Here is an 11,606-nt window from a genome sequence, read left to right as displayed (position 1 = left end):
GGTGTGTTACCGAGGGGACCATCTTATTGAGGAACTGAACTCCATTGTTCTTTGTGACAACGGTGTGTTAGCAAGGTGACCTACTTATTGAGGAACTGAACTCCATTGTTCTTTGTGACAATGGTATGTTACCAAGGAGACCTACTTATTGAGGAACTGAACTCCATTGTTCTTTGTGACAATGTTGTGTTACCAAGGGGACCTACTTTTTGAGGAACTGAACTCCATTGTTCTTTGTGACAATGGTGTGTTACCAAGGTGACCTTCTTATTGAGGAACTGAACTTCATTTTTTCTTTGTGACAATGGTGTGGTACCAAGGAGACCTACTTATTGAGGAACTGAACTCCATTGTTCTTTGTGACAATGGTGTGTTAGCAAGGTGACCTACTTATTGAGGAACTGAACTCCATTGTTCTTTGTGACAATGGTGTGTTACCAAGGAGGCCTACATATTGAGGAACTGAACTCCATTATTCTTTGTGACAATGGTGTGTTACCTAGGGGACCTACTTATTGAAGAACTGAATGCCATTGTTCTTAGTGACAATGGTGTGTTACCAAGGGGACCTACTTATTGAGGAACTGTACTCCATTGTTTTTTGTGGCTTGAGTATTTATACATATGAAGTGTTTGATGAATTAATAAGTTAAATTTACACTTAGACAAGAAATGAAATAAAGCAAATGACTTTTATTATCAACATTAAAATGTCAACCACATTTAACTTGTACAATGACTGAAAAATGAATACAATAATTGTTTCTACACATGTCTAGAAATCAAAATCACTTTCATACTACAATACTCATCAAACAAAATTGATGTTGACAATTGTAGATATTGTATACATTATGTATAGACATTGTATCTTTAACGACTTGTAATGTGTGAGTGTGAAAAGTATCCAAATTGAAATTAAGGACAAGTAAATTGTCAGTTTTACATGTAAAGAAACCTGCATATCAATACTAGCAAATGAAAGGTTACATGGCTCTCCGAATCAATACTAGCAAATGAAAGGTTACATGGCTCTCCGAATCCATAATGTTTCTTGAAAATGATATAGGCAAATGCATCAGAAACAAGGTCAAAGAAACAAAGTAGGTCAATATATCTGGAAATAGATCAATACCCTTACAAGTGGATTAATGAAACAGAAAGTACATGCAGGTTGACAAAGTTTAAAACAGGTCAACATATGAAAGTAGGTTGATTCACCCGAAAGTAGGTCAATACATGTATTAATAAACAAATATTAAAAAACAAACAGTTTAGCTTCTCCCAAGTGCTGTTAGGGCTCTTGCTGTGTTCAGGGGATTTGAATTGTTTTTATTTGTAAGTAAATCATGATGTCATAGTAAAATTACGTTATAATATGGTACACAACAACACCGTGAAAGATACTAAAAAAAACTCTTAACAAAAACATGAGGACAAATGATAGTTAATGTGAAGTTCCTCTGTCCCACTCTGAATTTTGCACAGGTTTCGTAATTTTTATGAAATATTAATATATAGCTAAAGTAGTTGATATGTTATTCCATTGATATAAGTCATGTGTACTAGCCGTAGAGTGTACTGTACCATCAGTGTTTCTATAACCTTAAATAATATCATAATGATAATAAAGTGGTCCTGTGTGACAGTTGCTTTAAGGTGTAAGACTCCTATCAGACTTTTTCTGATTGCATCAAGTGTTGTTGGGTTGTGCACTGAAATAGCTAGCTGGCATGTTAAAATTGACAAATACAAAAAAAACTGTATCAAATAATAATAACTAAATATGTCAGTGTTCCCAGAACTCGGCCAAGGTAATCATCCCATACATACCTGTACCACACATTCACAAACACGTTTAAATTAGTCCAAAGTGTTCAGCTAATATGGCATTGTTAACAACCGTCTATTTGCTGGGAGCTGTGGATGTTTGAGGGGTGTTCATATATATACTGAACGGTTCTAGCTGGTCACTTTCCGGTAAAAGTTGGTTCAGTCGGTCCATCTTAGGTATGATATTGTCCATCGAGTCCTTGACCCTGTTTAGAACAGTCAGGGTCTCTGATGCTCTTGTAAACTGTTCCGCATATTTGTGGTATTTCTTCTGTCTATCAGACATCAACTTCACAAGCATGTTAATAGCACAGTCAATCTACAATAGAAATCAACAATTTACACATCTCCCAACTGTTATCATTAATTGGATTAAATTATTAATTGTGTTACGAAATGGAGAGCAGTATTCACAAACATTAATCTACAGTTGAACCTCTTATTTCAAACTTGTATAACCTGAAGATTCTGTTTAATTCATTTGGTCCCAACCAAACCTTTTATAATAAACGGTATTCAACTAAATCAACTTTGAGTACTTGTGTAAGTAGACATTGTACAAGAGTCGTGTCAACTTTGAGTAAAGAGAAGTATAGGTACCCATACAGTACATTATCCAACTCACCTCCTTTATGCGAACACAAAGGGCATTTTGATCAAAGGCAACAGCTTCTGATAACTGTCGAAGGTGTTCTTGGTATCGAATACACAACAGCAGTATTTGTTGATGATCCAGTTTGTCGAGAATATCAGGATCGCGGGAACTTGTGGGAATGTTAAGTGAGCCTCGCATGATAGGGTAGAAGACAGGGATAGCTTCAAGCTTGGTTAACTCTGGGTCCTTGTCTTTAGGGGAAACATTGCCATCAGCTACCACTACAATCTTGTGTTTAGGTGTGTCATCCTTGCCCTCCTTTGTTGATGAACGTGGCCGACCACCCACATTACGAGGGGAGTGTCGCATCGGCTCTATAAACACAAAAATTATTGTATGTGTGTCAGTAATGGAGCATCAGAACTAAAGAGATATGTGAATGATAATTTCAAAGGCTATAAATCACAACAAGAGACCCATGGGCCTTAACGGTCATTTGACTATTGGCACAATGCAACACCTCAAAGTATAAAGTAGTGGCAAACAATTAAGGCAATACAAAAGAACTCTTTTAATAGCAGAAGTTCAGGTTCTGATAAATTAAGAAAAAAGCAATTGATGAATTAGACCATGCTACAAGTCCAATATCCATTCTCTAGGCCTCTTGGTTATTTACAATAAGTCATTTACATATTTTAGCCTATTTGATCCCTTTGACCTTGAATGAAGGTCAAGGTCATTCATGTGAACAAACTTGATAGCCATTCATCCAAACATGCTGCAGGCCTAACATGAGTTCCCTGGGCCTTTCAGTTCTTGAGAAGTTATTTAAAGTTCCAAACAATAAATCAGGAAATCCGTGAAATTTAACAACTATACAGACTCAGTACATCATGATATATCAACAAGAACCAGCGACTGATGATACAAGACAACTCGCCTCCATCTATAGGTTTACTGATGGAGAATGAGGTATATGGGATATCCTCATCTCTCTGGGACTTGATGCTACTACCAGGGGCTCCAGCAGGAGGCTGTGAACTCTGCTCAGAACCCATTTAGGATCTGGAACAAAAAGAAACGAGACATGTTTGAAATGATATATGTGTACAAGAATATTATACTGTAACAATAGCCACCAAAGCAGGTTGAGTTGTATTGTGATATAAAATTTGTTTTTGTTTGGAATCAAGAAATGTAATATAGTAAGCATACAAAGTTGATTTTTCTTCCCAAATCAAGTCCTCACCATGATGTTTGACACATATAATATTACTGCTGGAAATTGGATTTCCAACTTGAGGCATTGAATTACTACTAGTTAGTTACCCAATGAGCTGAAACAAGGTGTCCAACATTCTACCACTTGCACTGTGACAAATCAGTGGTAGAATGGTTAAGCTGAGGATACAGACATTCTTTTAAAACTATATATGCCAGCCCTCTGCCTCTACTTTGGGACTCTGGGTAGAAATGAAATATTTTTGAAGTTTCAGGCATTTCAATAATTATACATTTATACAGCCACAAATAAGTTGTTACAGTAGAGGTTTTTTTATCTACCACAATAGTCCTCCACCCAATATGCTAGTTATTGAGTAGTTAAACATTCTACCACAGGCCCAACACCCCATGTGATAGATATTGAGTAGTAAACATTCTACCACAGGCCCAACATCCCATGTGATAGATATTGAGTAGTAAACATTCTACCACAGGCCCAACACCCCATGTGATAGATATTGAGTAGTAAACATTCTACCACAGGCCCAACACCCCATGTGATAGATATTGAGTAGTAAACATTCTACCACAGGCCTAACATCCCATGTGATAGATATTGAGTAATTAAACATTCTACCACAGGCCAAACACCCCATGTGATAGTTATTGAGTAATTAAACATTCTACCACAGGCCAAACACCCCATGTGATAGTTATTGAGTAATTAAACATTCTACCACAGGCCCAACATCCCATGTGATAGTTATTGAGTAGTTTAAACATTCTACCACAGGCCCAACATCCCATGTGATAGTTATTGAGTAATTAAACATTCTACCACAGGCCAAACACCCCATGTGATAGTTATTGAGTAATTAAACATTCTACCACAGGCCCAACATCCCATGTGATAGTTATTGAGTAGTTAAACATTCTACCACGGGCCCAACATCCCATGTGATAGATATTGAGTAGTTTAAACATTCTACCACAGGTCTAACATCACATGTGATAGTTATTGAGTAGTTTAAACATTCTACCACAGGTCTAACATCACATGTGATAGTTATTGAGTAGTTTAAACATTCTACCACAGGCCCAACATCCCATGTGATAGTTATTGAGTAATTAAACATTCTACCACAGGCCCAACATCCCATGTGATAGTTATTGAGTAATTAAACATTCTACCACAGGCCCAACATCCCATGTGATAGTTATTGAGTAGTTTAAACATTCTACCACAGGCCCAACATCCCATGTGATAGTTATTGAGTAGTTAAACATTCTACCACAGGCCCAACATCCCATGTGATAGTTATTGAGTAATTAAACATTCTACCACAGGCCCAACATCCCATGTGATAGTTATTGAGTAGTTAAACATTCTACCACGGGCCCAACATCCCATGTGATAGATATTGAGTAGTTAAACATTCTACCACAGGCCAAACACCCCATGTGATAGATATTGAGTAGTTAAACATTCTACCACAGGCCCAACATCCCATGTGATAGATATTGAGTAGTTAAACATTCTACCACAGGCTAACATCCCATGTGATAGATATTGAGTAGTTAAACATTCTACCACAGGCCCAACATCCCATGTGATAGTTATTGAGTAGTTAAACATTCTACCACAGGCCAAACACCCCATGTGATAGTTATTGAGTAGTTAAACATTCTACCACAGGCCCAACATCCCATGTGATAGTTATTGAGTAGTTAAACATTCTACCACAGGCCCAACATCCCATGTGATAGTTATTGAGTATTAAACATTCTACCACAGGCCAAACACCCATGTGATAGTTATTGAGTAATTAAACATTCTACCACAGGCCCAACATCCCATGTGATAGTTATTGAGTAGTTAAACATTCTACCACAGGCCCAACATCCCATGTGATAGTTATTGAGTAGTTAAACATTCTACCACAGGCCCAACATCCCATGTGATAGATATTGAGTAGTTAAACATTCTACCACAGGCCTAACATCCCATGTGATAGTTATTGAGTAGTTAAACATTCTACCACAGGCCCAACATCCCATGTGATAGATATTGAGTAGTTAAACATTCTACCACAGGCCCAACATCCCATGTGATAGTTATTGAGTAGTTAAACATTCTACCACAGGCCAAACACCCCATGTGATAGTTATTGAGTAATTAAACATTCTACCACAGGTCTAACATCACATGTGATAGTTATTGAGTAGTTTAAACATTCTACCACAGGCCCAACATCCCATGTGATAGTTATTGAGTAGTTAAACATTCTACCACAGGCCCAACATCCCATGTGATAGTTATTGAGTAGTTAAACATTCTACCACAGGCCCAACATCCCATGTGATAGTTATTGAGTAGTTAAACATTCTACCACAGGCCAAACACCCCATGTGATAGTTATTGAGTAATTAAACATTCTACCACAGGCCCAACATCCCATGTGATAGTTATTGAGTAGTTAAACATTCTACCACAGGCCCAACATCCCATGTGATAGTTATTGAGTAATTAAACATTCTACCACAGGCCCAACATCCCATGTGATAGTTATTGAGTAGTTTAAACATTCTACCACAGGCCCAACATCCCATGTGATAGTTATTGAGTAGTTAAACATTCTACCACAGGCCCAACATCCCATGTGATAGTTATTGAGTAATTAAACATTCTACCACAGGCCCAACATCCCATGTGATAGTTATTGAGTAGTTTAAACATTCTACCACAGGCCCAACATCCCATGTGATAGTTATTGAGTAGTTAAACATTCTACCACAGGCCCCACCATCCATGTGATAGTTATTGAGTAGTTAAACATTCTACCACAGGCCCAACATCCCATGTGATAGTTATTGAGTAATTAAACATTCTACCACAGGCCCAACATCCCATGTGATAGTTATTGAGTTTTAAAACATTCTACCACAGGCCCAACATCCCATGTGATAGTTATTGAGTAGTTAAACATTCTACCACAGGCCCAACATCCCATGTGATAGTTATTGAGTATTAAACATTCTACCACAGGCCCAACATCCCATGTGATAGTTATTGAGTAGTTAAACATTCTACCACAGGCCACATCCCATGTGATAGTTATTGAGTAGTTAAACATTCTACCACAGGCCATCTAACATCCCATGTGATAGTTATTGAGTAGTATTAAACATTCTACCACAGGCCCAACATCCCATGTGATAGTTATTGAGTAGTTAAACATTCTACCACAGGCCCAACATCCCATGTGATAGTTATTGAGTAATTAAACATTCTACCACAGGCCCAACATCCCATGTGATAGTTATTGAGTAGTTTAAACATTCTACCACAGGCCCAACATCCCATGTGATAGTTATTGAGTAGTTAAACATTCTACCACAGGCCCAACATCCCATGTGATAGTTATTGAGTAGTTAAACATTCTACCACAGGCCAAACATCCCATGTGATAGTTATTGAGTAATTAAACATTCTACCACAGGCCCAACATCCCATGTGATAGTTATTGAGTAGTTTAAACATTCTACCACAGGCCCAACATCCCATGTGATAGTTATTGAGTAGTAAACATTCTACCACAGGCCCAACATCCCATGTGATAGTTATTGAGTAATAAACATTCTACCACAGGCCCAACATCCCATAGTTATTGAGTATACATCTACCAGGCCAACATTATTGTGATAGTTATTGAGTAGTTTAAACATTCTACCACTGGTCCTCTAACTCCAGGTTATTGATAGTTAAATTCTACACGTAGTAATTGTTAGTAAAAACATTCTACAGCCACTCCCATGGATAGTATTGGCCATTCTACCACAGCCCCTCCAGGCCATAGTTATTGTGTAGTAGAGGGTAAAACATTCTACCACTGGTCCTCTACTCCAGGCATGGTTATTGTGTAGTAAGGTGTAAACATTCTACCTACCACTGGTCCCATGGTCTATTTGTAGTAGAGTGTAAAACATTCTACCACTGGCCATGTGGTTATTGTGTAGTAGAGGTGTAAAACATTGGGCAGTTAAACATTCTACCACTAGCCCACTGCCTCCAGGCCATGGTTATTGTGTAGTAGAGGTGTAAAACATTCTACCACTGGTCCTCTACCTCCAGGCCATGGTTATTGTGTAGTAGAGGTGTAAAACATTCTACCACTAGCCCACTGCCTCCAGGCCATGGTTATTTTGTAGTAGAGGTGTAAAACATTCTATCACTGGTCCTCTACCTCCAGGCCATGGTTATTGTGTAGTAGAGGTGTAAAACATTCTACCACGGTCCTCTACCTCCAGGCCATGGTTATTGTGTAGTAGATGTGTGAAACATTCTACCACTGGTCCTCTGCCCCCAGGCCATGGTTATTTGGTAGTAGAGGTGTAAAACATTCTAACACTGGTCCTCTACCTCCAGGCCATGGTTATTGTGTAGTAGAGGTGTAAAACATTCTACCACTAGCCCTCTACCTCCAGGCCATGGTTATTGTGTAGTAGAGGTGTGAAACATTCTACCACTGGTCCTCTACCTCCAGGCCATGGTTATTGGGTAGTAGAGGTGTAAAACATTCTACCACTGGTCCTCTACCTCCAGGCCATGGTTATTGTGTAGTAGAGGTGTAAAACATTCTACCACTGGTCCTCTACCTCCAGGCCATGGTTATTGTGTAGTAGAGGTGTAAAACACTCAACCACTAGCCCTCTACTTCCAGGCCATGGTTATTGTGTAGTAGAGGTGTGAAACATTCTACCACTGGTCCTCTACCTCCAGGCCATAGTTATTGGGTAGTAGAGGTGTAAAACATTCTACCACTGGTCCTCTACCTCCAGGCCATGGTTATTGTGTAGTAGAGGTGTAAAACATTCTACCATTAGCCCTCTACCTCCAGGCCATAGTTATTGTGTAGTAGAGGTGTAAAACATTCTACCACTAGCCCTCTACCTCCAGGCCATGGTTATTGTGTAGGAGAGATGTAAAACATTCTACCACTGGTCCTCTACCTCCAGGCCATGGTTATTGTGTAGTAGAGGTGTAAAACATTCTACCACTGGTCCTCTACCTCCAGGCTATGGTTATTGTGTAGTAGAGGTGTAAAACATTCTACCACTGGTCCTCTACCTCCAGGCCATGGTTATTGTGTAGTAGAGGTGTAAAACATTCTACCACTGCCTCTACCTCCAGGCCATGGTTATTGTGTAGTAGAGGTGTAAAACATTCTACCACTGGTCCTCTACCTCCAGGCCATGGTTATTGTGTAGTAGAGGTGTAAAACATTCTACCACTGGTCCTCTACCTCCAGGCCATGGTTATTGTGTAGTAGAGGTGTAAAACATTCTACCACTGGTCCTCTACCTCCAGGCCATGGTTATTGTGTAGTAGAGGTGTAAAACATTCTACCACTGGTCCTCTACCTCCAGGCCATGGTTATTGTGTAGTAGAGGTGTAAAACATTCTACCACTGGTCCTCTACCTCCAGGCCATGGTTATTGTGTAGTAGAGGTGTAAAACATTCTACCACTGGCCCTCTACCTCCAGACCATGGTTATTGTGTAGTAGAGGTGTAAAACATTCTACCACTGGTCCTCTACCTCCAGGCCATGGTTATTGTGTAGTAGAGGTGTAAAACATTCTACCACTGGTCCTCTACCTCCAGGCCATGGTTATTGTGTAGTAGAGGTGTAAAACATTCTACCACTGGTCCTCTACCTCCAGGCCATGGTTATTGTGTAGTAGAGGTGTAAAACATTCTACCACTGGTCCTCTACCTACAGGCCATGGTTATTGTGTAGTAGAGGTGTAAAACATTCTACCACTGGTCCTTTACCTCCAGGCCATGGTTATTTGGTAGTAGAGGTGTAAAACATTCTACCACTGGTCCTCTACCTCCAGGCCATGGTTATTGTGTAGTAGAGGTGTAAAACATTCTACCACTAGGCCACTGCCTCCAGGCCATGGTTATTGTGTAGTAGAGGTGTAAAACATTCTACCACTGGTCCTCTACCTCCAGGCCATGGTTATTGTGTAGTAGAGATGTAAAACATTTTACCCATAACTATGCATGTTTCACAATGGAAAACCAATGTGATAAATTCCATAGCAGTTGGTTATCGTTTATGTTTACACACTCCAGTGTACTGTAAACACCTACGGCACCTCTGATTGGTCAACTCCAAGATCTCTTGATTCCGATTGGCTCTCAATTTCAGGCTAATTTTCACAGCGCATTTTCTTTTAAATATCATAGTATTTACTGTTTAACAGGTAGTTGCTTATTCAAAGTATTAAACAATAGAATATTGGCTCTCTATTTATGCACTATATTTTATGGCGGGAAGCAAGGATTTATAAGCGAGACGGATTCGTGACTGTCTCTTTACATTACTAAACACCACCGAGACGCCTATGAACCGGGAATAAAAACCGTTTTTCTCAACAAATACTTGTCTTATCGAGTCAAACGAAACACCATTGTAAAGTTTATTAAATTTCATGACGTATATTACTTGCTTTAAAGACGGAATATTTACAGGATATGTCTTAAATTTTCGTTAAAAAAAATCGACAGCTCATGAAATGACGGCTCCGCTTCAGAAAGTAAGATGGTAACCCTCGCATCCGCAAGCTACATCAAAGGCTGCAACGACGGATATCGAAGGAAAATCAGTCGTCGCCCAATGTCACGGTCAGTGCACAAGCACAAAAGCGCCTGCCTTGGACTTCCCCCAAAACCCAGTGTGACTTATCCTTCTCATATACGTCCTTGCAGGAAGTTATCACTATATACATTGTATGGGGATAAGTTTCCCTGAATGAAGACGAGAAAATGGTCACCACGGTTTAAATATAAAGTAAAAGTTATGGGACAAATAAGTTCCCCAACGCGTGACTGTTGTTTATGTAGCGGGATTGGACTGGGTCGATCATCGGTGACCAGGTAGCTCAGTCGGTAGAGCACTCGGCTAGTATTCTGAGGGTCCCGGGTTCGAATCCCGGTCTGGCCGCTACGTAGCTCAGTCGGTAGAGCACTCGGCTAGTATTCTGAGGGTCCCGGGTTCGAATCCCGGTCTGGCCGCTACATTTTCTCCTCTCCTGTTACAGAATTGGCGCCCAACTAAATAACCCACGGTGGTGGTGTTTGGAAGGGTATCGTATGTCTTCCAGGGCAAAGACTTTGAAAAAGGAAGGAGGAGTGCAGCGGGATTGGACTGGGTCGATCATCGGTGACCAGGTAGCTCAGTCGGTAGAGCACTCGGCTAGTATTCTGAGGGTCCCGGGTTCGAATCCCGGTCTGGCCGCTACATTTTCTCCTCTCCTGTTACATTTATCATGTTTATCTAAACTCTCGGTCGTAAATTTTCAAATTAAAGAGCTAGCATCTAACTGTTAAAGCTCGTGTCTTTTCAAAATTTGAAAATTAACCAATTCGAGTTTGATAAACATGATAACCAACAGTCACTTGTTGAGGAACCTCTATCTACCACTGATCCTCTACAGATGTACCTCTGTTATTATATAATAGAACATTCTACCACTAGCCCTCTGCCTCCAAGCCATTGTTATTGGGTAGCAGAATATTCTACACACCATTTAGTCCAACCCATGAGTAACAGAAATGTCCAACATTCTACGTATCTTACCATTAGCCTTCACACTCCAGGTAACGGTTGAAGGTGTGACAGCAGCACCAATACTCTGTCACTGGCCCTCCAACTGATGGCTGAGGGTACAGTACACAAGCTACTCCAGTAGCCTACCCTTTACTGTATATTTTCCTCCTTTCTCAATGATATTTACCTTTGCATGAATCACGTCCACTGCATTTGGAATCCTTAGATTACACACGTATCAAATAATGAACGCCTACTTCTTGAGCCGTTAGTTTTATTTACATCGATTAAGCAGTTCGTAACGACGTTTCGTCCCAGTTAGGTTTCCACTGCGATA

The 11,606-nt window shown here is 39.9% G+C and overlaps 1 protein-coding gene across 2 annotated transcripts; it reads right to left on the bottom strand.

The window, feature by feature from the left end:
• Positions 1 to 1,023: 1,023 nt before the first annotated feature.
• Positions 1,024 to 11,606, bottom strand: LOC138305948 (BLOC-1-related complex subunit 5-like). 2 transcript variants are annotated; one of them, XM_069246258.1, is made up of 4 exons: positions 11,457 to 11,606; positions 3,369 to 3,493; positions 2,459 to 2,802; positions 1,024 to 2,152 (listed from the first exon to the last, which is right to left on the bottom strand). In XM_069246258.1, exons 2-4 carry the CDS (start codon positions 3,484 to 3,486, stop codon positions 1,907 to 1,909), a joined length of 708 nt encoding a protein of 235 aa, XP_069102359.1. In that variant the 5' UTR covers positions 3,487 to 3,493; positions 11,457 to 11,606; the 3' UTR covers positions 1,024 to 1,906. The 2 variants fall into 2 exon arrangements, with proteins under 2 accessions (XP_069102359.1, XP_069102365.1); XM_069246264.1 differs by lacking the exon at positions 3,369 to 3,493 and having other exon boundaries at positions 11,457 to 11,584.

Source organism: Argopecten irradians, chromosome 1 (genome assembly GCF_041381155.1).
Source record: "Argopecten irradians isolate NY chromosome 1, Ai_NY, whole genome shotgun sequence".
Classification (NCBI taxonomy): domain Eukaryota; kingdom Metazoa; phylum Mollusca; class Bivalvia; order Pectinida; family Pectinidae; genus Argopecten; species Argopecten irradians.
Note: the sequence above shows the minus strand (reverse complement) of the source record. Positions and strands in the feature narration are given on the sequence as shown.

Excerpts from the sequence above, each read along its gene's own strand:
- LOC138305948 (XM_069246258.1), bottom strand. The coding sequence starts at position 3,486 with ATGGGTTCTGAGCAGAGTTCACAGCCTCCTGCTGGAGCCCCTGGTAGT. Across the intron at positions 2,803-3,368 it reads CAGTAAACCTATAGATGGAG|AGCCGATGCGACACTCCCCT; the intron begins GCGAGTTGTCTT and ends TTGTGTTTATAG. Across the intron at positions 2,153-2,458 it reads TTTGTGTTCGCATAAAGGAG|ATTGACTGTGCTATTAACAT; the intron begins GTGAGTTGGATA and ends TTTCTATTGTAG.